The sequence below is a fragment of the Aethalodelphis obliquidens genome, unplaced genomic scaffold, assembly GCF_003676395.1.
Source record: "Aethalodelphis obliquidens isolate GAN/ISIS:26980383/991018 unplaced genomic scaffold, ASM367639v1 scaffold79, whole genome shotgun sequence".
NCBI lineage: Eukaryota > Metazoa > Chordata > Mammalia > Artiodactyla > Delphinidae > Aethalodelphis > Aethalodelphis obliquidens.
Genome location: NW_020838023.1, coordinates 1411453 through 1439179, shown reverse-complemented (window position 1 = coordinate 1439179; position 27727 = coordinate 1411453). Strand labels below are relative to the sequence as shown.

Sequence of the window (27727 nt, the reverse complement as noted above, 5' to 3'; positions counted from 1 at the left end):
CTTATAGTTGATGTTTCATGTTTGTCTCTATCCTGAAAATGTGAGGTGTGTGGGGAGGCAGGGCCTGGTTTATGACTATATGATCACCAATTCTCATCCTGTTGAGTGATTCGTAGTTCTTTTATAAATAGTATTGGTTGTGTGAATGACTGACTAAATTAATGAGTGAATAAATAAATATGTTGTGACCCTGCATTAAAACTAAATAGAGCAATATAATAAAACAAAACAAAACAACAACAAAAAAACTTAAGTATATGGGGAAAAAAGTACATGACTTGACTTTTTCATTCTTGTCTCCAGGTATCTAGTTTTTACTTTCTTAAATCCATTCTGCATTTGGCACCTGGACTGATCACGTTAAAAATATAGACATAGTTAAGTAAAATGATGTTCTACACCTGCAAACTATCCCTTTAGTTTTGACCAAATATGAATAATCCAGCAACTGCCATAGACTATCATCTATGGCCTTCCTTGAATAGGCATTTACCTCTCCGTCTCCATTTAAAGAATCTCCCCAGCTCCAAACAATCTTAGATTTTTCTGTGAATTACATAGTTTTCTTATACACAATATGTTATTTAGTGCCCCTTTTCCCTCGGCCTGGAAGCCTATCCTGAATTTCTGTTCTAAGTTCACGTGTTGTAACTTTTCAAGATTCAACTCTGACATCATCTCAAGGATGCCTTCTTTAAACTCCCAGGTTGCAAAAATGTCCACTTTTTATGCTCCTATAACACCTGCTTACCTTTATCTAGCACTTATTACACATTATTAAAATAACCTCTTTGTATCTAACTCCTCAAGACTTCAAATCCGTTAAAGAAAGGATCCTATCTTCTTCATTTCTGCATGGAAACATTCTAAGTCAATGTTTTGTGTTGAATAAATATCCTCCATAAAATAATTATAACAAATCATCATCAAATATTCATTTGACCTTCCACTAGGTTGAAAGATTGTCAAAAATTATAAGTGATATCCAATTTCCCTGAGACATTTCTTTGATGAATTGCCTATTTTCCTCGCAGTTTAATTGAAGCGTTTAAATTGTAAACGTTCGCCTTTTTTATTTCTTATATTTAGGTATATTTCACTTTATTTAATTATTCATCAATTAAAATTTCTGAAAAGTTTTTTGAGCATTTACTATGTGTTATACACTAAACCAACTTCATGTCACTTAGAGATAAAATAGTTGCTGACATAAAGGAACATAATTGCTTGTAGGTAAACAAAAAGATAGAGTGTTAAAGCTCTAATACAAATAAGGATATGGGAGAATTAATTTTAGCTAGCAGGTTAAGAGCTAAAAAAGAATATTTGAGATGAAGAAAATAGCATGTGAAAAGCTATGGAAGTAAGTTAGAGCATGGTGCATTTTAAAATTACAAATTGTCAAATGAAGTTCCCTGCCTTTTTAGATGTAGGTCAGATAGTCTAACCTCTGATTTCAAAGGAGGTCTAAACATTTCTCTAAAGAAGACATACAGACAGCCAAGAGGCACATGAAAAGATGCTTAACATTGCTAATTATTAGAGAAATGCAAATCAAAACTATAATGAGATATCACCTCACACCAGTCAGAACGGCCATCATCAAAAAGTCTACAAACAATAAATGCTGGAGAGGGTGCGCAGAAAAGGGAACCCTCTTACACTGTTGGTGAGAATGTAAATTGGTGCAGCCACTGTGGAGAACAGTATGGAGGTTCCTTAAAAAACTAAAAATAGAGCTAGCATATGATCCTGCAATCCTATTCCTGGGCATATATCCAGAGAAAAACATGGTTTGAAAGAATACATGCACCCCAATGTTCATCATAACACTGTTTACAATAGCAAGACATGGAAGCAACCTAAATGTCCATAGACTGATGAATGGATAAAGAAGATGTGGTACATATATACAATGGAATATTACTCAGCCATTAAGAAGAATGAAATGATGCCATTTGCAGCAACATGGATGGACCTGGAGATTATCATACTGAGTGAAGTAAGGCAGAGAAAGACAGATATCATATGATATCACTTATATGTGGAATCTAAAAAAAAATTATACAAATAAACTTATATACAAAACAGAAACAGACTCACAGACTTAGGGAATGAACTTATGGTTACCAGGGGAAGAGTTGGGGAGGGATAGATTGGGAGTTTGGGATTGACATGTACACACTGCTATATTTAAAATAGATAACCAACAAGGACCTACTATATAGCACAGGAAATGCTGCTCAATATTCTGTAATAACCTAAATGGGAAAAGAATTTGAAAAATAATAGATACTTTTATATATATAACTGAATCACTTTGCTGTACACCTGAAACTAACACAACATTGTTAATCAATGATACTACAATATAAAATAAAAATTAAAAGAATAAAGGAGGGGCTTCCCTGGTGGCGCAGTGGTTGAGAGTCCGCCTGCTGATGCAAGGGACACGGGTTCGTGCCCCGGTCTGGGAAGATACCACATGCCGCGGAGCGGCAGGACCCGTGAGCTATGGCCGCTGAGCCTGCGCGTCTGGAACCTGTTGCTCCTCAACGGGAGAGGCCACAACAGTGAGAGGCCCGTGTACCGCAAAAAAAATAAATAAATAAATAAAAATTTTAAAAAATAAATAAATAAAGGAGGTCTAAACTCTTCTAAAAGATTTTAGTGAATTTCTTGCTCATAACTGGAAACTTAATGTCTAATGGTTAATTTTGTCTTTAAATTTCTGATTTTTAGATTATTTCTGTTCTACATAAATTCAAGTAGACATTGTCCCCAATTTTATCTAAACAAACAAAAACAATTTTTAAATATGCAGGTGATAACTAGGTAATGACTTGCTTGATTAATCTTCTGGATAATTTAGGAAAAGGAGGGCAGTCTACATCAAAAGTAGCAAACAACTTGAAATTCAATATTACATACACTTATCTGTTAAATTCTTTGTCCAACCAGTTGCTGAAGTGTTTCTTCCTCTGACTTCGTAACTACACACCATCCTCCTACTCACATCATCTTATTCCTTACTCTTCTACTTCCCATTTCTTTTCCACCCTCTTTCCCCACCGGGTGGCCTTAAGAACACTATAGTTTCCATGTATGTTGTACATGATAATTCATCTCATTCTATCCTACCACCTAATTTGTTTCTCTTACTAACAAACCTAGATTAAGTTGGATTTTCTTTTATTTTCATCATAAAGCATGATAAAATATTAATTCATGTAAATCATTTCTGTTACTGACTTGATGCTATATGTGCTCTCATCCTAATACCAATGGCATGTTTCAGTGAAACAAAGCACAAGGAGAGGCTGTATTATATGTAAACATGACCTTCATGACTAGATTAAACTACTCACAGCTAAGAACTAGGAAAAGAAAACAAAAAATTGCTTACTTTTTTTGCATTGGAAATCTATATGTTTATTTCTCATTTTTAATAGGAATTGCGTTTGCTGGGTTTTAATCAAATTTATCTGATCCTATGGAGTTGGCCCCTTGCTAATTTGAATTCTATCCCTTTCATTAGCATGTCCTCTGTTTTCCAGTTCCCTGCTTTGGGTTCATTTCATTATTATTCCACATTTATATGCGTCCTTTTAGTGAAGACATGGATTAGACTTTCATTCTTATGCAGATGACACTAAGATGTATTTGAAGATTAGTCCTAATTGTTACTCTACTTCTGACATTTTATCAGCTTCTCATGAAGACGTAGAGACTAGGATGTCCAATTAAATGTTATTAAACTGAACTTCTTTCTGATAGTTCCAGACACTGATTTAAATAGATTTTATCATTCACTTTCAGATGCGTGTGTGTATGTATGAGTGTGTGTGTGTGTGTTTCATGACCAACAGTCAACAATATGAGAATTCTAATTAATTTGAAGGAATGTTTCTATACCTGTTTGTCTGAAGTTTAATAACAGGTCTTAGTTTAATAATTCAACATTTTTTCAGGTAGTTGAAATTATATACTATATTAAATAATTATTAACAAGTAAAATAAGACCAAAATGAAATTCTGACATATTGAAAGCATTATAACCATATTTCAAGGCATTACTTAAATCTACTTTTCTGGGTTTAAGATTGTTATAGAGGAAACTCCAATATAGAATTTCACTTCATAATGAAAATAACTCTGTGTGAAACTTTCCAAGCTATTAGCAGTTTCCTCCCCAGAAAAAAAAATGCAAGAGAAAGATAAATTGTTTTTGAACGTAGTCCTTCAAGACATATGCCAAATATCATGCGGAAGGAGTAAAATTTTGACACTTAAGTCATATATCTGTACCTTATTTAATGCAGTTTATTTTCTGTGTGAAAACTCCACAATTTCTATTTATGTCCATTAAGAAAGCAGACACTAGTTCTGGTGGTATTCTTCTCATTTGTCCTGGTTTCCTTTGTCCACTTTGATAATAAATTTCTACCAAGACTTATTCATTGTTCACAGCAAATCTTTTCTGATCCCACTTAAAAATGAATTCCCCAAACCTTTTTCATTTTCAAAGCATTTTTTCTTCATTAGGTTGCTAATAACTTCGTTAAATTTTTTCCTTTAATTTATAAAATATTTTTCACAACTTTAAAAATATTTATTTTCTGTTTGAACTAATATATGTTTTGTATCTCCTATAACTTGTCTTAGAAATTTTTAAATTTCTTGAGCCATTTTATTTTCTCAGTCATTTTTTCTCAGTAGATTATTTTATATTCAACACATATACATCTGCCAACATGGGGTGTTTATTTGTTTTTGTTTGTTTTCCTTAGAATGTCCCTAAAGCATTTCCATTCAATCATCTCCAATAGTAATTATCACATATTAACTTTAAAAGATGTCTCAAAAAGTGTTACATGGAAATGAATACCGTGTTATCGTTGTACAAGTTCACCCTCAATTTTTTTATAATGTTTATTCTTTATAAGGATTCTATAAAAGCCATAGGAGAAAGACTCCCAAATTACTAGATAAGTGGGGGGGCAAAACATAGAAATAAAACAATTATTTTTTATGTCACTTCATATGAGTAGTCTTTCCTGATCTGTTATCTCCTTCCATAGCCTTTCTTGATCTATTACTTTCATAGCATCTCTTAAATCCAACTTTATCTACTAGTTTAGTATTTCTCTTCTCTTCTAGACTGTAAACTCCATGAGGGCAGAGACCTTGACTGTCTTCTTTACCTTTCAGTGTCTAGCACAGTGCGTCAAACAGAATAATGCAATCATTTAATGTTTTCGGAATACATGAATTTGCAGAATAAGTATTGTACAGCATTTAACTTTCACAAATAAATTAAAACATATCATCTAAAATTAGTATGTAGAATTTATCAGAAAAATTACATTGAAATGGGAAAGTTAATTTTTATTTTCAGTGAACAATTTGATCATTACATTCACTGAACATAAGTTCTTAACTGTTAGATCTTATTTGTTTCTAGATCTGGAACATATTTGATCAGTAAATAATAAAAATATCAATTTTGCTTTGTGACATTAATAATGTATTGCTATAATATCAGTTTAAATTTTATGTTTATATCAACTTATAATATAAACTTAATATCAGTTTATATCATAGACATATAAAGTTTTAGGTGCTAGATTCTTACTGAAGTTTACAAAACGATAATAAGTCTGATTCCCTCAAACAACCACCATTGAATATTTCTTATTTATAACATATAGTTTGCTTCACTATCTTGGAATCCAAAATAAATTTACATTTTTTAAATAGTTATTAAATGACTGGACGTACTATCACCACTCTCTTTTTCCTCTCCTGGGTCTTAGTCCCAGGAGACAGTCTTTTGGAGAGAAAATAATTAAAATCAATCCAACAAAAAACCCACTTTCTGCTTTAATCAAACGTCATAATAAAAACACATGCTATCAACCTTGTTGCAAAGTATAGATAGTAAGGATAGAGTTCAATTACCACTGGTGGTGTTTGGGCAAAGACAGATTAGAAAGAAATTGTGAGTAACGCTTGCCCTAGTTTACCTCTATGAGATCGGGGATAGTTCCCTTTCATGTCTGGGAGGTAACCATACCATGTCTCTCCATGTTCAAGTCCCATTGAATACTAGAAGTTGTCCATCATTAAGTACCAGCACTTATTCAGTTTTAGTCATTTTATGTTTCTCCCTAGCAATATTTATTGTCGTACCTAGCAGGGCCCTATCAGAAACCCTAACACAAATAAGTTTTTTGTTGGTACATCTCCCATAGTCTAAGCCATTCTGATTTGGTGAAGCTCACAAAGTTTGGGCTATTCATACTTATTCATCGTTATATACATTGATTGTCATACCTTATTAGAACGTCTAATTTTCCAAGTTACAAGTTAAGAGTTTCTAGGAGCAATAGAAACTCTACTAAGTTAAAGTTAATGTCACCTGCTTTGTCTATCACCTCTTGTGTAGCATAAGAAATATAGTTTATTCTGTGGCCAATGTCAAGTTATTCTCAGAAATGATCTAATACTATGAGTCTCATCTCTGAATAATAAGAAAAGAGATCACTGTGGATATTGAAAGATAGAAATGGAAATACTTCTGCTAGGGTAAGATCACAATGTTAATTCACAGGTGAAAGAAAAGGGAAATGTTACAAATACATCAGATTTCAAATTGATTTTTTTTTTTTACTAAAAAATCCATAATTTTCCATGTTTCATACGTCATCAAACCATTTTAATAAAGCTGTGTCTCTGAGATTGGACAACAAAATAGTTTCCAGGCTCTACTAATCTCATTGCATCTATTGGGATAAACCATTAAGAGCACAGAGATAACTGCATAATATAGTGTAAAGTCATTGTATGCCTGTCAGAGAGAATGGGTGATATAGTGTAACTGTCTAAGTTTACAGGTAAAAGAATGAGATTCAGATGGTTTGGATTTGCTCAAGTATGAACACAAAGTAAGTTGAAGATGCAGGGATAGTAAAGATACACAAACTACAAAGGTATTTGGACTTCATCATAATAACTCCGTTAAAGACATAGGCTATCGTGCCCCTCATAACAAAGAATTGTTACTTGCTAGAAATCTTCCAACATACCTAAGACACAGCCTTAGAGCAGGAGACAATAGAGATTAATTGTTCACAGAGCTGTTAGTGAATCCTAGGTGGATGACAATATCCACAAAAGGGTGGTAGCCTAAATTGCCACTACATGCAAAGGAGGTGGGGGGAAGAAAGATAGAAACCAGAAACAAAATCAAATCTTTGTTGTGACTCTCATTATTTTAATCATGGTCTCATTCATTCATTCCTGTATTTAATGAGTATCTACTATGGGCCACACGCTGTTCTAGGCACTGGAGACACCATGGTGAACAAAACCTAGTCCTTGCTCTCATGTAGCTGTCATTCTAATAAGGAAAAGAGACAGTAAACAATGGTATATATATGTGTGTGTACACATGTATGCATGTGTATATACTGTGTGTAAATATGTATATCTCAGTGTATGTAGTGTATGAAGGTGATACTTAAAAATCTAAAGTTTAGATAGGTTAGTCATATAGATTAGTCAGAATAGACTATTTATTAAGAACTGTTTGAGGAGAAACCTATACAAAGTGAGAAAAAAAGCAAGTACTAATGTCTTAAAGTAGAAACATTCTCACTGTGTTTAAGGAATTGCAAGTAAGTGAGTGGAAGGAGTTTTAAGGAATTTTCAAATCTTGAGAATATGTTGGAACAGGATCACAATAGTCCCTCAATATTATTAAAAATTCATGAAGATTCTGGAAGGAGAGAGTGAAAGAGATACTTCAGGGTTCACTAGACCCAGAGACCACTACAGACTGGACCCAGCTGGTATATTCCATGCAAAAATAATATTTAACCTGAGAATTGTATCTTTCTTATTCAACCAAAAAATAAATTTTTTGCTTCTCTTACTTGAGTAGTTCAAACACTATATCCAGCATAAATCTAAATGCCTGGAGGTTACAGTTGAACCAAAACATATTTCATTGTATTTAACCTTTTTCTTAGGTGTTTCTCAAAGCATAGTTAACTCTATGTGCTTGACCTGAGGAAAAAATAGGACCATGGTATATTGATAGAGAGGTTAAGGATTAATTTTGTTTGTTTGTTTTCTGCTTCTATACTTACATCATTTTCTTGAAAGGGCATAATCCTCTTCACAGTAGCTCACAGTGTCTCCTTATATATAGGCTCATTTTACTTCAAAAACAAGACTAGAAAAGGATGAATTAGCTATTCTTCTCTACCTTTTTAAAAATATAGGTGGAACATGAATAAGACATATAGAATATTGTAAAATAACTATATTTTATGAACTAAGAGTTAAAATAATCATAGATATATAGACTATATAAAAATTAGCTAATTTGTATCAATTCATTTTAAACTGCTGAAATCAGGATGTTAACATTTTTGTGACAACAAGCCTTCCCATCCAGAACACGACCTGTCTTTTCACTTACACAGGTTTTATTTCATTTCCTTCAGAATGTTTTTTATGGTTCTCTTTGTAGAAGTCTTGTACCTTTCTTGCCAAATATGTGTTTCAAAATTACACATTTACTTTGTTGCTTGTGTGAATTGGATCTTTCCATTTGAATTGCCAATCATTATTTTTATAAAAGAAAACTTTAAATTTTCATATGCATGTTTTCTTCAAAGCCAGTTTACATGACTCTTAAACATAACATAGTATAAATTGTAGACAAATTATTAACTCTTTCGTTTAGGTAGGCAAATTGCATATTGCAAGTAAAATAATGATACCTTTTTATTTTGTAATCCTTTCCAAATTTTTCCTATTTATTGCATTACCTAGAACTTCTGAGATAATGTTGAATGCTGTCACAGATTTTGAGCATCCATGTTTTATTCTAATCTTTAATGGCAAAAGTTTTCACATTTTATTATATAGTCTAATACTTCTTTTAATTTCATACATTCATTGTTACATTTAGAAAGTTTTCTCCTTTTTCTACTATTTCTGTGTTTCTAAAACTTAAATCAGGAATTTCTGCTTTACTTATCAAACATTTAATAAGCATCTAACTGTAATCACATTTATCTTTCACCTTTGTGTTATTAATGCTACATTGAAGAAGAAAATTTGTATCAAAATGATGTATGAGTTCAATATAATTCAATAAGACTACCAATCTTTTTTAAACTTCACAAACTGACATACCAAAAGTTCATGGAAAAGTAGATATTCAAGAATAACAAAGAAAATAATGAAATTGAACAATGACGAGATTTGCAATGTCTATATTAAAAGTGATTAAACAATATGGTATTACAGAGAAATAATCATAGATAAGTGAATCAATAAACAAAATACCAGTTCAGATCCATGTATGGATTTCTGAGAGAAAGTGGGGGTGGAGCATAACATAACATAGTACATATGGCATTTTAAATTGGTGGGGAATAAAACAGAGTTTACTATAAATGCTACTGGGAAAACAGATATCCATATATTGGAAAGTATAATTATCTACCCTACTTCACACCATACAAAAATAATTTCCAGATAAATGAAAAGTTTAAATATAACATAAAATTTGAAAGTATGGGAATTAAACATTAGATGGTGTTTTCAACCTTTTCAACTTTTGAAAACCTAGATTTGAAGAAACCTTTCCTAACCAAGACATAAAACACAGCTACCCTAGAGGAAAATACTGACAGATTTACATGTACTTTTTAAAAAGTTTTCAGAGAAAATTAACTAAAAGCAAAGTTTACAAATTAAAAAAAAAAACTGGGAAAATAATTACAACATGCATAAAAAATGGTTAATACTGATAATATGTAGGAAACTTCTGTAAAACCATGAGAAAAGGACAATTGAAACTAGAAAAGTGTACATGAACAGAAAAATCAGAGCAAAAGAAATAGAAATAATAGTAAAAACTTCTGCTAAACCATACTAATAATGTAGAGAATAGGAAATCAAAATGTTATTAACATATTTAATGTAATGACAAAAACACAAATAGATAACACTATTATTTTGGTGCGAATGTGGAGACCTATTCTCCTTTATACCATTTTTGAGAGTATACTGAAAAAAAGTGTGGAGTAATTTACACATATTTATCCAATTTTTAAATCCTCACATATCGTAGCTAAGTAAGCCTGTGAAGAATTCATTCTGCCATGATAGCACAAATATAAAGAACACGTATTAGCACAAATATAAAGATATAGGTACTAAGATCTCCATTCCTGGATTATGGTTTTTAGCTGAAAAAATTAAAACAAACTTTCACTAGCATGTGCTGTATAACAAGCAACCACAAAATCTTAGTGGCTTACAAGATAATTTTTCCTTTCAGTTAGATTGTATGTTGGTTGCTGTGGGTCAGCTGTTGCAAATTGCTCAAATGGCTGGTCTTCTCATTCCCCAACCCAGGATTAGGGAAACCCCTAATTACCATGTGCTATTCTCATAGTTGAAGGCTGTCAAAAATTTTCAATCCATCCATCAGCGACCGTTGCGACTGTGAAATCTATTAAATAAATCTACATATGCTGACCTAGAACAGTATTCATGATACATGAGGGGAAAATAAGTTTCAGAGGTTTATGTATAGAATTAGCTCAGTTTCTTAAAACACTCAAACACACAAAAAGCCAAGAATTTTGTAAAAACATGTACACCTACAAAATGAAAATATTTGCAGAAATACAACCTTATTTGTTAAGTGGTTACTCTTTGGTTTGGACAGAAGCAGTCAGGAAGACCAGCATTTTTATGGGTGATTCTTACTTGTCATTTTATGAGTGCTTTTTTCTTTATTTTTATGTGAAAAGAAAATCATTTTCGAAAACAATTTCCCAGTCTGAAACATATTTTTAAGGATTTTTTATCAGCATATAGAGAGCACATATTTTACAGTTCATTTAAGAGCTGTGCCAAAGAACTTGGATATTTGTTCTTTCAGTAAACATTTCTACATCATGAAGGCCAATGCACTAGGAGTTAATGAACAGAGATGATAAACAAGGCCTGTCCACAAAGGACTGTAAGTGTTTGCACATTTTAGAAAACAAAGCATGCCAGAGAATTACCAAGTAGTAAGAGCCACTTGAAGTAGTATGTCCAATTAGAAAGATGTTTCTACTAACTTCAAACCAATCATGTGATTGCTCTAAAATTCTTATTGCTATAAAGTTTTTAAGTATTTTATACTGCATTCTTTATCACATCACTAGCACTTAAACACCTTTATGGATATGCCGTTCAAATGATGTGCTGTGAGGACTACAATCCATTACAGAACCCTGAGTGGAAGAATTGGGAACACTTCCTATTATAGAAAGAAGTGGCACATTGGTTTAACTTAGTTTAAATGAATAGATTTTCCACAGGCAAATGTAAGAAGGAATAACATTTTAGCCTTGGAGAACAGCATGGAAAAAGTGGAAAACTATAAAAGGTATATATATTCAAAGAAAAAAGATAATTTATTTTTTTCTGGCAGAAGTTGAGTGTATGACAGTATAAGATGGCAGGAAGTTGTATTGGAAAATAAACCTATATCCTTACAGGAATGATTTTATATTCTATTTTAGGCAGTTGGTAATTTATCCTATAGGAAACAGGTCAGGTTTTTATGCAATTAAGTGAAATAATCAAATTTGTATTTTAGAAAGGTAAGAGTAGTAGCACTAAGGAGGATGGAACAGAGAGTGAAAATGGAGTATAGGAAAGGAGTTAAGTAGCTATATCTAGTCTAGGAAAAAGATGATTATGAAGCACTGGGTATTGGGAAAAGAAGAAAAAGAAGGATAATAAGATGTTTAAGAAGTGGAATACATAGGTCTTGAGGAGTGCATATGTATGCATGGGAAGGAGGTGGAGGGGTTAGTTAAAGTTTTCATTAAACACTTTAAAATATTTCATGGAATTCCCAGTAGACAGAGAAAAAATTTACTCTAGAAATCAAGAGAGATGACAAAATTGGTGATGTAGATTTGAGAGCTGTCAACACAAATGATCATTGTTGCCGTAAAATGGAATTGGAATAACTATTCAGAGAGAGCATTGAACAAAGAGAAAATAGACTGTGAAATAGTTTAATATTATGCTACTTAAAGGTCAGATGGGAAAAAAATAGAACCAGAACACAGGGTATGGAGCATACTATTCAAAGCAAATAGGCCTAGAATCAAGAGATTCAGGATTATGTAAGGGACAGCTGAGAATTTCAAAGTTGGTCAATACTTTCCATTACTGCTGAGAGATTACATATGTAGAAAAAAATGAAGAGATACTATTAGATTTAGGAGGTCATTTCTGGCATTGTGACAGCCATTTCAACACTGAAACAAGAGAACTTAGACTGAAATACTTTCAAAAGTGAACGGGGGAGAAAAAAATGAAGTAGTGAACTTGGAAGACTTACGAGAAGTTGCAATATAATGATCTCACTTATATGTGGAATCTAAAATTGACAAACTCATAGAAACAGAGAGTAAAATAGTAATTATCAAAAGTGAGTCTGGCTGGGGCTTCCCTGGTAGCACAGTGGTTGAGAGTCTGCCTGCCGATGGAGGGGGCACAGGTTCATGCCCCGGTCCGGGAGGATCCCACATGCCGCGGAGCAGCTAGGCCCGTGAGCCATGGCCGCTGAGCCTGCGCATCCAGAGCCTGTGCTCTGCAACGGGAGAAGCCACAACAGTGAGAGGCCCGCATACCACACACACACACACAAAAAAGTTAGTCTGGAGGTGCTAGGTTAAAGGGAACAAATTTCCAGTTATAAGATGAATAACTTCTGAAGATATAATGTAGAGTATGGTGAATATAGTTAATAATGCTGTATCACATACTTGAAGGTTGCTAAGAGAGTAGATCTTAAACATTTCTCACTACACACACACATGCACAAGTGGTGATTATGCGAGGTGAATCATCATGTTGTTCACCTTAAACTTACACAATGTTATATGCCACTATATCTCAATAAAGCTGTAAAAAAGAAACCAAATGTTAAATATTCAGAAATTTTGTGAGGCCTTGACAAAGCTTTGGTAGCCTAAAATCAGCAAGGTATTTTTACTATGGAAATTGGAAATTGAGAAAAATAAAAAAAGTGAACAGGAGAGAAGAAAATGCAGTAATGAACATGGAAGACTTACAAGAAGGGGGTAGTAAATGAAAAAGGGAAGGTTGGTAATTGATGTTGAAGGAAGAAAAATACCGTTTGTTAATTTTTCCTTATTATAAAATAACAGTTTTATTGTTTAAAATATAGAAGTCAGACACAAACAAGAGAAAATTAAAAATAACCAATAAATCACCACAAAGTTGTCTAGAATAGATTCATGCTAAAATATGAGCTAAAGGGAAAAAAAAAAACTAGCTAAAAAACACTAACATACTAGAGAGACACAGATTTCATGATAAAAAGATAAGACTTGAAGTTGGAAGACCTGAGCTCGAATCTTGACTATGTTATTTACTAGCTGAGTGATCTTGGACAAGTCAAACAAACTTTTGGGACCTCCATAAACTGATCTGTAAAGTGATTATATGTAAAGTTTTATGTGCATATGAAAATCTATGTTAAACTGTACATGACTTAAAAGTACAATGAATTATTGATGGATTGGAAAAAGATGACTTAGGCAGGATTTTAATGGAATGGGGCAAAAAAATGCATATCAAAAGTAATGCCACCAAGAAACTTTTGTGGTGCTCAAGAAGGAAGTCAAGACATATACAGTGTGGTCAGAAACTCTTTTGTTAATTAGAAGAGAAAAGGGTTAGAAAACTGAGGAAATATTATAACATGACTTTTGTGGGAATTTCTTAAAATTACCTCAGTGTAGCTCTTTTTGTAATCTGAATGGCTCAATTCATAGTTATAAGAACAGAAAAAGTAGTTTTAATATTGATGTTTCAATTATGAGTTTTATGCTATTATGCTATTATGAGTCCTAGTGTACTTAATAAATAGAAAGGAAAACACTATTTAAATTGCTAATCAATCCAAAGATTTGCTTTTTCCTCTTTGTAGAATTTTGTTAACACAATATTGAATAAATATAAGCTCTCACTAATTAAACTAACCTATTTACAGTCAGAGGACAACTTATCATGCTTCACACTTTAATTCATAACTAGTTTTCGATTAATGTTTAAAATGTGAGCTTGTGAACTTCAGGGTGTAAAAAACACTCTCATTTCCATGTCACATTAGAATGTCATAATATATATTTCAATGTGGTTATTATTGTGCAATTTTGAATTTAAAGTCTATTTGCAAGTTATTTTATTGCTATGATTTTGCATGTGGCACGTTCACCTTTTAAAATGCAATTTCTCTTTTAGTGAAGACATGTGGCTCTAATCTTCAAGGACCAAGTGGAACCTTTACGTCTCCCAACTTTCCATTCCAGTATGACAGCAATGCACAATGTGTCTGGGTCATCACAGCGGTGAACACCAATAAGGTAACTGAAAACCATCTCTGGTGAAAAAGCATAACCATAAAGACAAAAACAAAGACATCATGAGGGAAGTGCAGTGAAGAAAATTCATACCTAACATATGATTTCTGAAATATTTCCTACTTATCCATTATATAAAACATAAACATACGAGAAATATGGAAAAAATGTTAAATATTGCAGTTCTATCCCAACTAACATATAAACGACAACACATTAAAATTATAAATTAGTGTTTTCTGAGACATGCTTTTGAAGGTTGTAAGTATACGTTTTTTTATTTTTAAAGAGGCCATAAATAATGGCTTTTCACTTTATATCTTTCTGCTTGACATATCATTCAGGTATATCATGTTTTTATACATAGCTGCCTTTCCTTTCAGTGTTTCTGTATTGCCACAGATCACATAGCTTTTCTTTATTATAAGAAGTTATTAATGTTCTCTCCACTAATAGAGGATTCATATTATGGGTACTTCTAAAGGTTGAGTTGTCTTTCTATTTGACTAAAAATGAATAATACATCTAAATATGTATATGCCACAGTACTTCAAACAAAATTATAATGCTGAATGAACAAAAGAGCAGCTGAAAAATTAGCAAGTTTTCTGTTTCTGTTCTCTCTATCCTGCTTCTCCTTGTAAGAATGTATAGCGAGGACCTAAATAGGAAGAGTCAAAATTCCTCTCAGAATATATGATATCTTATCTGAGTTAGATTAAGGAAAGGTTGGTGGTAGAGTCCATAAAAATGGGTCAGATTTGTAGTTCAAATACTGATTTAGAATTTACCAACTAACAACTTTGATCAGGCTATTTAACCTCTCTGAAATTCAGTTTCTTTATCTATAAAATGTGAGTAATAAGAGCATGTATTTCAAAGTTATGAGAAGTAAGTGAGGTAAAGCATACAGAGTACTTAGCAGAGTTAATAAATACTTAAAAAACATTAACTCGTTATTAGATACAAAGTATACTATTTTCCAGACTGTTTTGGGTTTTATGTTCATAAAACAATTATAAGAGTAGCAGGGTTGTTTTAAAAATCAACTCAGTGGTCAATTACACTTGCCTTATAGGAGAGCCCTGATTTACAACTCATAAGAACTAGGTCAGAAGCCTATGCTCCCCTAAACTAGCTGTATAAACCTTGGGAAAATTACTAAATCTAACTCTTCACCTTCACAAAGGAAATCATTTTACTTACCCAACCCGTGTTGTCAATTCAATTCAATTCAGCAAATGTTTATCAAATACCTTCTCTGTGCAAATTATGGGTTGTTAAGGAAAAAAAATCATGAACTACTTGAGAAAAAATAAGCGCATATTTATTGAACATTTAGTAACATACCAGGTACCATTCACAGCACTTTCCATGAATTATTTAATTTTAAGACTTCCCTTAATAGATAAATAATTTTATGTCTGCATTTAATAAAGAAGATAAATAACGTGTCTGAGATCACATAGGTAGCAAAGGTCAATGCTGTGTACTTTATAAGATGTGTGTTATTTACAGTGACGTATCTCACACTAAGACATAAGTATCTTATACTAAGATAAACATGAAGCAAATTCATTGTAAAGTATGGGAGAAACACATTGTATTAATCTTGTATGGAGATAGAAATCTTTTTTATGTCATAGCAGTTACCTATAATTGTCAGCAAAATGTGGTAATTATCTCCTGCTCTATAAGATGTTTACTTTGCTAAGCTTAACTCATTTTCATTATTGAATTACCTGAAGTTTCACAGAGGCCATCACATTTCTCCTTGCTTTTCTTAACCAATCTACCAAACTTTTATCTATTCTTTCTCTCCATAAAAAAAATCGAATTTATATTCTAAGAAAGACATAATTACTTTCTTTGCTATTTTTATCAAATAGCTGATTGAGGACATTAATTTTTGATCTGTTGGTTTATATCCATTTTAAGATACCCTGTAAAAATCCAAGTATTTTCAACCATCTCCCACAATTATATTTTACATTGTGGCCCAGTTACACACACACACACACACACACACACACAGACACACACATACATACATACATACAATGCTAAAAAATAATTTTCCCTTACTACATGAATGCAATTCTCTGTTTTTGATTCTAACTTGTAATCTATTTTTAAAATAGTGGTCATGCCTCACTAAATCAATTTTATGATGCACTACAGGTTATAACTATATATTTTGACAAATACTGTTGGAAGATTTGCTTACATAGATTACCATGTCAGAACTCTTTTGAGAAGACAGTTACTGGCATAAACCACAGGTGCAGAGCTCTCTTAGTTGGTATAAACCCAAATTAACCAAGATACTTAACCCCTCAATATCTATGAGTTTCTTCAAAAATCATTGCTCATGTTTTTCTTTATGTTTGATAACTTAAAAGCAATCATTGGGGAGGGTTCAAGATGGTGGTATTGGAAGATCCTGAACTCAACTCTTCCCACAGATACAACAAATATACAACTACATATGGGATAATTCCCTCTGAAAGGGGCCTGAAAACACAACAGAATCTCCACAACAAAGGGTGAAAGGACAGCCACAAAGGGTAAAGGGACAGTTAGGAGAAACAGAGATGCAGTCATGCCAAGGAAAAATGACACACCCCAGCCACAGCGATTCACAGTCTGGAAGGATCACAAGGTATGGATATTTTCCTTGAGAAACAAGAGATTTGAACTTCACGTCAGGCACCCCAACCCTTAGATCCTTCACAGGAAAGATGAGCCCCTAAAACACATGCTTTGAAAACCAATGGGTAATACATCCAGGAAAACTGTAGAACTACAGTGAATGGAAAACTCACTCTTAAAGGGGTCACATGCAGACTCAGTCAACCTGAAAACCAGCACAAAATCACCAGATTGAAAAGTGCTTTCAATCACTTGAAAAGGTCAAAGGTAAAGGGGACTCCCTTACTGATCTTAAAGTGTCTGCTGGAGAGGCAGGAACCAGTTGAGATGCTCTCTGGGGACTAAGACACTGGTGGGAGCCATTTTTGAAATCTCAGGGTACGTTGCTAATACCATCTCTGGAGAGCACCATTTAGGAAATCTCCATCTAACCTGTTACTGCCAGTGGATGTGCCCCACAAAGAACTCCACCTACTCCTGTGCCTTGGCCAAGCTACAGAACCAGCTGGGATGTGACTCTGCCCAGTGTTCAGCAGCTACCATGACCAGGTCCTGCAGCCAACCATAATAGAGGCCAGCCCTGCCCACCAGCACACTGAAGCAGCAGCAGCTGCAGCCCCTCCACAGCAGGGGAATGCATGCAGTCCACATAGGGGACACCTCTTGAGTGCCTGGCACTTCTGAGCCCTACAGAACATCTACATAAAGTCACTCCTCCAAGACTGGGAGAGGTAGCTGATTTACCTAATACATAGAGACAAATACAGAGAATTAAGCAAAATGAGGAGACAGAGGACTATGTTCCAAGTGAAAGAACAAGACAATGCCTCAGAAAACAAAATAAAGCAGAGTTAAACAATCTACTTTATAAAGAGTTTAAAGTAATAGTCATAAATATTCTCACTGAACACAGGAGAAGAATGGACAGACACAGTGAGAACTTCAACAAAGAGACAGAAAATATGAGGAAATACCAAACAGAAGTTATAACTGAACTGAAAAATACACTATAGGGGTTCAAAAACAAGTTGGATGAGGTAGAAGAATGAATAAGCAAGCTGGAAGACAAGTCAATGGAACTCACCCAGACAGAACAGCAAAATGAATAAAGAATTTAAAAAACTGAATACATCTTAAGAAACCTTTGGGACACGATCAACAGGAATAACAACATTTGTGTTATAGTGGTCCCAGAAGGAAAAAAATGAGAAAAAATATTGAAGAAATAATGGCTGAAAATTTTCATAATCTGGAGAGGAAACAGACATCAAGGTCCAGAAAGCACAGAGAATTCTGAATTAGATGGACCCAAAGAGACACATAACAAGACACATTATAATTAAAAATGGTAAAAGTCAAGGACAAAGAGAGAATACTAAAAGCAGCAAGAGAAAAACAACCTGTTACATGTAAGGGAAACCCCATAAGGCTATCCGCAGTTTTTTGTTTTCTTTTGTTTTTTTCAGCAGAAATCTTACAGGCCAAAAGGAGTGGCATGACATATTTAAAGTGCTGAAAGGAAAAAACAACCAACCAAGAATTCTGCAATAACATACCCAGGAAGGTTACCATTCAGAATTGAAAGAGAGATTAAGAGTTTCCCAGGGAAGCATAAGCTAAAGAACTTCACCACCATTAAACTGTCCCTGAGAGAAATGTTAAAGGACCTTCTTTAGGCTGAAAATAAACATCAGTAATTAAATAATAAGAAAACAATGTAAAAATCCACTGGAAAAGGTAAATATATAACAAAGGTAGCATATCAATTACTTAAAAAGCAAGCATGAGGATTAAAAGACAAAAGTAGGGGCTTCCCTGGTGGTGCAGTGGTTGAGAGTCCGCCTGCCAATGCAGGGCACATGGGTTCGTGCCCCGGTCCGGGAAGATCCCACATGCCGCGGAGCGGCTGGGCCCGTGAGCCATGGCCGCTGAGCCTGCGCGTCTGGAGCCTGTGCTCCGCAACGGGAGAGGCCACAACAGTGAGAGGCCCACGTACCGCAAAAAAAAAAAAAAAAAAAAAACAAAAGTAGTAAAATTAACTAAAATTACAATAGTTAGTTAAGGGGTACATAAAAAGATGTAAAGTGTGTCATCAAAAGTGTAAAACACTTGGGGAAGTGAAAATATACAGCTTTGGAATGTGTTCAAATTTAAGTTCCTAACAACTTAAGACAAACTGCTATTTAATTAGAATGTAGTATGTGAGCCTCATGATAATTACAAGGAAAAAACATAAAGTAAGTACACAAAAAAATGAACAGAAATTTAAAAATAATGCTAAAGAAAACAACCAAAACCCAAGGAAAAGAGAGAGGAAGAAAAGAACAGAGAAAAACTACAGAAACCAGAAAACAGTTACCAAAGTGTCAATAAGTACATACCTATCAATAATTACTTTAAATGTAAATGGATGAAATTTTCCAATGAAAAGACCTAGGGAGAATAAATGGATTAAAAAAAAAAAAAAAGATCCATCTGTATGCTGCCTACAAGTGACTCACTTCAGGAGTAAGAACACACACAAACTAAAGGTGAAGGGTTGGAAAAAGATATTCCATGCAAATGGAAATGAAAAGAAAGCTGATATGATACTCATATCAGAAAAAGTAGACTTTAAAATAAAGACGATAATAAAAGACAAGGGCATTACATAATGATAACAGAGCCAGTACACCAAGAAGATATAACATTTATAAATGTATATGTACCTAACATACACCAAGATATATAAAGCAAATATTAGCAGACTTAAAAGGAGAAATTGAAAGCAATACAGTAATAGTAAGGGACTTGAGCACCCCAGTTACATCAATGGATAGATCATCCTGGCAGACAATCAATAAGGAAACAATAGACCTAAACAACACCTTACACCAAATTAAGTCCGTAATAGGTATATAGAACAGTCCATCCAAAATCAGCAGAATACAAATTCTTGTCAAGTGCACATGGAACATTCTCCAGGATAGTTCACATGTTAAGGGCCCAAAACAAGTCACAATACATTCAAGATTTTTTTTGCCGTATGCGGGCCTCTCACTGTTGTGGCCTCTCTCGTTGTGGAGCACAGGCTCCGGATGCGCAGGCTCAAGCGGCCATGGCTCATGGGCCCAGCCGCTCCGCGGCATGTGGGATCTTACAGGACCGGGGCACGAACCCGCATCCCCTGAATCGGCAGGCGGACTCTCAACCACTGCGCCACCACGGAAGCCAGAGCCTGGTGTCTTCTAGAAACTAAAAAGATGACAGCGTTCCTGTGGCATAGTGGGTAAAGAGAAGAATGTAAGAAATGGAGGCTATAGAGCTGATTAAAGCTCGGATCGTACAGGGCCCTCTGCGATCCATCCAAAAATGTAATGAGAAGCATGATATCTCTTACTTCATTTAGATATCTCTTAAGTGTCACTTTCTCTCCCCTGAATCACTGACCACCTCCATCTCTATCTCCTTGCTTTATTTTTTTTATAGCATCTTGTAACACATCAGTATTTGAAGATCTCATATTGTATGGTATTATATGCTGCTTCTCTATCTTTTGTATACTTCCCCAAGAAGGGAGGAAAGTTTGTCTATATCCCCAGCACTAGAATAGCACCTGGTAAAGAGTAGGCTCTAAATACAAATTTATAGAATGAATTAAACAAATTAAAAGTTTTTAGGAAGAAGATTTATCTGATTTGTGTTTCAACATAACATCCAAAATTTTCAAAAGAGGCTTATTAATTGAAGTGCAGTTCACAAAACAGCAAATAGTATAAATATCTCTCCCTACTCTTTTCCCAACCACTCGTCCCGAAGAATATTCATTCATGGACCAGCAATCTTTCTTCCTGGATAACTGGCAAACAGTGAGTTCAGTGGCAAATAATTCCTCTTATACCCTAACTTCTTGGGCTTCTACCTAAATTGCTTACTCAAGAAGATAATTTTGGAAGTAAACAAGGTCTTCCATAAATATTAACTGTTAAAGATTCATTAACACTTGAAGAAATTACATAAGCAAAAATAAAGTTAACAACAAAGACCATGAATTGAGAAGCTAATATCTTGCATCCTTCCTCTTTGGTATCAAGGAAAAACAATAAAAATAAACTGAGAATGGGAATTAGAATCCACTGTATGGTTCATTTATATACAAAAATGTATAGTATCTCTCTACCATGTTGTATGTTTAGCCATTTTAAACTAATCTCATTTTTTAATAAAGCTTCAAGTCAAAGGTTCTCTGCATAAAAATAGTATAGATGAATAAATGGAGAGATAGGTATTCTGGATCAGACTGACGTCATTATTAATGAGTGACAAAACCCAGCAAAATAGTGCTTCTTACCAAATTCACTTTAATGAGACGTACTCATATTTGTTTAAAATTTGTTTCAATATGTACAACCTAACATGTACAAATTTGTAATGAATATCCTCCTAAAACCAGCAACAGTATCTGCAAGCATTTTCTTCAAAATTTGTAACTTCAAGTTGATCATTTATATATATTATGAAATTTAAATTATAGCCTCCAGTAGCAAAACATGAATAAATGACAGAAAGAACCAATGGTTTTGTACAGTTTTGTTATAGATTTAATATTTGATGCATTTTTCATTTTGTGTAGTTTCTTCCCTTCAGTGAAACATTTGTAGTGCCATATTTAATGTCATTGTTACATACCAGCAACCCCCTAAAGGGGAAGAGCAGTGCACAAATACAAAAGGCATAGAAAAATAAACAAAGCTGAAAGCTTTTATCGTTCCATCAGTATCTTACTGTGTCTCCAGATTCCCCTCCTGTCTCTGAAATATGAGCCTTTGTAAGAATTGAAACTATTAACCTGATTCTGGCAGCAAAGTGGATGAACCTAGAGAATTCCCTAGGCTGGCACTCCTCATTTTTGAATGGTCTAGTCCAAGAGTCTTGGAATACATCTTCTGTCGTAAAATATATAATATTATAGTGTATAATCCTTCTAGAATATGAGAGATTAACTTCTTCCTCTAAAATGAGATTACTTTCAAATAAATAAATGTTGGGTTTATATGTGTTATATTTAAACCTTTTTTATCTTACAGTATTTGTTTCACAAATTTCATGTAAATTTACCTTTTTATAAAAATAGGCAAATTAGGATGATTACTAATTAAACAGTTATTGAACACTAATTTTCCATGTACACATGTAATACATATCATACACAATACATATCACAAAACAGTAAAATTTTAGGATTATTCTGAAATACATGATATTTTGGACAAACGGGTTGAATATTCTGCTTTGTCTGAATTAGACTATACCCAATAAAATTTGATAAAATAGTCCTATGAGGCATCGATTTTTGAGTGAGCTTTTGACTAGTGCTTCTATATGTATGAAAAGAGAAAAAGGGAAAAAGGACTACAATCATTTTTTTTGGTGGGGGGGGGGTAAAAAATCTAGATTGAGTCCACTCTTCTCCATCCCTACTTTTACAGCTCAAGTTTAGTCCCTCGATCTCTCTAACTGCCCTACTCCACTTCAAATACAGATTGTTCCTGCTGCCAAAGTGAGCATATGAAAAGCAAATAAAACCCTGTCAGCACACCTCTCAAAACTCATTATTTGCTGCTACTCATTTATAAGATAAAGTTCAAAGTCCTTAACATGATACAGCTCCTACCTCCATTTTTAGCCTTCCTTTTAATCACTTCCTGTTTCACAGTTGATATTACAGAAACAAAAAGAATATTTCTTTCTACTGTGCCATTTTTTATGCTGTCTTCTACAGTGTTCTTCCCCAGTTCCCAATTTACCTTCCTTTGCACTGCCTGGGGATTTTCTCTTGGGGGAAATCTTTCCATTTTACTCTTTAATTGGATTGGGCAGCTCTTATCTCTGCCCATGTTAACCCTGTGTGTCCATATCCCAAAGCACTTAACACAGGGTATTGTATTTATCTTGTTTATGTCTTGTCTCCAAATTGGACTGTGATCGCTAAGGTCTGAGACATGTATGAATAAGGAAGCTCTTTAATTATATGTCAAATTGATTGTGTAATACAGCATTACATACCTTAAGCTTTGTATGCAAAGCTTATACTTTGTATATTTTGTATTTATGCATTCTGGATTTCCTCACTGGTAAGAAATATACTTGTTAATAACAGAGTGAATTATAGTCATTCTGAAATGAGCTTAGTAGAGAAAATATTATTTTCTTCCAGAAAAGATAAATTTCTAGCAGCATAGATTTTGGGGAAGAAACTCTCCTCCTTAAATCACAGTGGGGTTGCCAGAAATAGAACTTCATCCTCAAGATCCATTGTGAACAGATGTCAACATTTATTTTATGATTAGCTAATAATAACTGCCATTTATTGAAGGCCTACTGTATATCAAGCACAGTATGTTCTGTTTTACAAACTAATGTAATACCTACTTCAACCTTAGGAATTATGAATTATAAACACTCTTTTATAGTTATGAGACTTCCCCAAAATAATGTAACGTTCCATGACAGAGAGAGACTTAAACCATATCTTTGCCTGTACCCTTATATTATCTTGTCTCACTAATGTGATTAGCTTGGTATTAATATTAAAGCATCATTAATTTGTTTAGTTAAATATCATCAAAGCTTCATTTAATTCCAATACTAGTTATATTGGTGCAAATTGGCCAATACAGAGAATTGTGACTGGAGAAATACTAAGAAATTTCATCAGCTTCCAGATTTATTTTGAGGCAAAAAAATACAGACTTTATCATGGAAGATAAAATCGCTTATACCAATCCATGCTTTCTGTATTTTTCCCCCAAGGAATTGACACAATGTTTGCTACTTGTCAGATTTCAGAAATTATCTTCCCTTGCCATAACTATTTAAAACATGAGGCATATGTGCAACATCAAAGAACTTACTTAGAAGTTATGCTATTATATATCAGGTATTTGGCAGACAGAAGGTATTTCCTAAGTTGCAGACGTTTACTATGCAAATGCAGAATAGTGTGAAGTTTGAGCACTTGGATTGTCACATCAGGGGAGTCTGAGATTGAATTTAGTCCCATCACTTTTAGCCAAATAAACACAGACAAATTACTGGGCAAAGCATTTTGTAAAACTTAGAATTGAATCTACTGATGTATCCACTAGAATGTTTTCAGTTTAAGTATGGGAAAGATATGGTTTAAATAATAAGAAAATGCATTATTTAGCACAGCATACTATCCAGAGGTACGCAAGTCTCAGACATACAGTAGAAACATCCATCTCTTGGCTCTGGGCATCTCCATGTGTTAGCTTTGTCCTTAAACTACATATTGCAAGATGGTTGCAGTAGCTCTAGTTAGTACATCCAGATCCAGTCACCTCCAAAGCAGACTGATTCTTTGTGTTCATTTGAGCATGAAGAAATATTTTCCCAAAAGCACCCCACGCCCAGAAGATTGCTCCTCGCCTTCCACTGACTGACCAGAATTAAGTGACATAGTAAGATCTAATCTTATCCGTGACAAATGAAATGGAACTGCTAATATTGGCATAGACTCATTAGGAGCCATTCCATGGAACTTGGTATGGGATCAGCAGTCCCTAAAGCATAAGAATGTACACAGAAAGATACATAACTGAGCAAAATCAATGTCCTGTTCGGAAGAGAAAAGTCCAGAGTGAACAAGTAAGATGGCTGTTGGATAAGTAATCAATAGTTTCTGCCACAATCCACCCGTTTTGTTATCAAATGTTCATCCAGATGCATAGTTCTTTCCCTACACTCACTTTGAAAAATGTTTACATGAAAAAATGCTGTCTTCATTAATAGAGAAAACCAAAAATCTTAGCCAGTTACGTACAACTCTAGTATCTCCAAGTATTGTGCTGGCTTCTCCATTATATCCAGATTTAGTTCCTCATTATCTAGAGGCCTATAGCCAATAGACAGTTATCATCACATCCCAAATACATGTGATATCTGTCATAGTTGAAACTTCAGAGGTCAGTCATTGGTTCATAGATCAATATCATATCCTGCTGGTTAAGAAGACTGGTGAAGACTACCTTCGATGGAAGGGGGATGAGTTCCTTGATCAGCCTGGAATGTAGCAGAACCCATTTTACCTCACTAGAACTTTACTTTGTCATAGTCGGATATGACTTCTGGTTCTGACTTGTGGGAAGATTTTTTTCTGTTGGATAATGCTGCCCTAGGACATCAGTGCCATTACATATTACAACTACTGTTGCTTCTAAAACTGGATGTTTCTGCTGCTTTTGCCACCCTCTGCCAGAATCCATGGTTCGGGGAGCTTAGGTTTCATGCCTACACTCTGGTTGCAGTTAATGATGAGGAAGATAACATCTAACCATGCTGGGAAGTATACTATGCTTCCTACCAAGCCTCCTAATTTTTCAGACACGAGGATATTTAGCTTCTGAGTGGCCAAACTAATATATAAATGGACGCTACCTATAGTTTTAGGGTTAAAATGAAGCAGTGCATATGTGGCACTGAGCCCAGGACTCACACAATATAAATGTTTGCCAATTTAAACAAATTTCATGGGTAAAAGATACAAAGTGTATAAATGGGGATTCCACATGACTTCATAAAACAATGATGGAGAAGTCATGGTTTTAAACCCTCTGTGAATGATGGAGAGAATGACAATTATGAAACATAGGTTCTGTACCAGTTCTATCAAAATACCTTGTGAAAACCCATGTCTTAAGCCTTATGGGAAATGGATCTACTAACCATTTAATATTTAATATTATTTACAGATTTCTCACTTCTGGAAAGCCAATGTTAATATGCATGAGATTACTGTTAATTGATTACATTAGTAGCTTAAATTTTTTAACATAGCCCTCAATTAGCAACATCATATAGTAATTTGGAATCAGCACTTTACAAGTGGAAGCCAAGAGTATGGCTTATTTGGTTAAAAAATCAAGACAATTCTTTTATATTTAGGGGCATATTTTATTATCACAGCTTTTGCTTCAACAGTCCTATGACCTAAATGCAGGTCTTTTTCCCACCCACAAATGATTAGGAACAAATATGAAAGGCAAAATATATGACGTTCCTTTCTCTTCTAATATGCTTTATATTCTTCCTATTTTCCTACTAAATGTTTCAGCCCTACTGCCAACTATATATGTAGAGAAAGTAGTTATATTACACTGATGAGTACTGATTTTTTTAATTACCTTTTCATTTCATTTTCATATTATACAAAGATAAAGGGATGGAAAGTGGATATTTTCTCCTCCATGTTACAGGAGAATCCAGAAAAAGAAAATTTCACATCACACTCCTGATGTTACTTATTACATTTTTGTGTGAAAAAAATGTTTTGTTGTTTTGGTTTTGTTTTTACAAATTACTTTTATACATTCTACTGTTTTTATTTTTTTTATTTTTGGAAATATCTCAATGTACCATTTTTGAATTTTACTGTAATGCTTTACTTATGTTAATGTCTCCAGCTGAGGCCAAAGTAGTTTTTATTCTTTTTATGCATAAATTTTACTTCTAAAGAACCAGTCCAGCGCTCTCCTGGTGGCGCGGTGGTTCAGAATCTGTCTGCCGATGCAGGAGACACGGGTTCGTGCCCCGGTCTGGGAAGATCCCACATGCCGTGGAGTGGCTGGGCCCGTGAGCCATGGCCGCTGAGCCTGCGCGTCCGGAGCCTGTGCTCCGCAGCGGGAGAGGCAACAACAGTGAGAGGCCCGCGTACTGCAAAAAAAAAAAAAGAAGAAAAAAGAAGAACCAGTCCAGTAATGACGTTTAAACTAAGCATATAAGAATCAAATTAAAATGAATGTGTTCTACAAATTCAGTCAGACTATTTTAGCTTCTCAGTGATTCAGTGTCATTGAAACTGTTCAAGAATTATAAGTGTCTAAAATTTCAGTGACAGCTCAGTGGTTAAGTGCTTATCTGAAAATGTATGGATTTAGTTAGTAATTAATTCATCACATAGTTTAAAATGAAGTCGAGTTCTCATTGTTGCATATATACATGCATGAACCTCAGTTACAATTCAGGCAAAATAAAATCTATCATTAAATGGGTATCCAAATTTTTTGAGACATGACTAAACAATAATGACTATCAAGGGTTTGGCATAGAAATAGCAATCAACCAGTCACTTATTACATTCTTAGTTTGTATCTACTAGCCTATTAGACTTTTAAAGCCATTTAATAAGTGACGTTCCCTAATTTTAAATGCAATGCACTCATGGCTCTATTGTGAAATGGCTTGGGGTAAAGTGGATCATGTCATTAATCTTTTGAAAGGATGACAGATGAAGTACTCTGAAAGGCCCTCCCACTGAAATACAAGAAACACATTTTTCAGTGCATTGTTGGTTCACAATAAAGAAAATCTATAAGACTATGCATGCATACCATACAAACACAAGTACAATTATGCGTATATAATTAAAAGAAGAATGAACTGAAATGAAAGTAGGAGATGAAATGTAAAGAAAGCTTGGAGATGAAATGTAAAGAAAGCTTGGTTTTCCTTGTGGCAAATGGCAATAAGTCTCTGGAATTAGGAGACTAAGACTGAGGCCCAGTCTCTTGGGATCTATAGGTGAAGAA

The 27727-nt window shown here is 34.1% G+C and overlaps 1 protein-coding gene across 3 annotated transcripts in view; it reads left to right on the top strand.

The window, feature by feature from the left end:
* The window catches only part of CSMD3 (CUB and Sushi multiple domains 3), a 1084122-nt gene that overhangs the window by 470760 nt on the left and 585635 nt on the right, over nucleotides 1–27727 (top strand). For all 3 annotated transcript variants that reach the window (XM_027092553.1, XM_027092552.1, XM_027092550.1), the window contains one exon: nucleotides 14368–14489. In XM_027092553.1, coding sequence (XP_026948354.1) covers nucleotides 14368–14489 — 122 coding nt within the window. The remainder of the gene's footprint in view (nucleotides 1–14367; nucleotides 14490–27727) is intronic.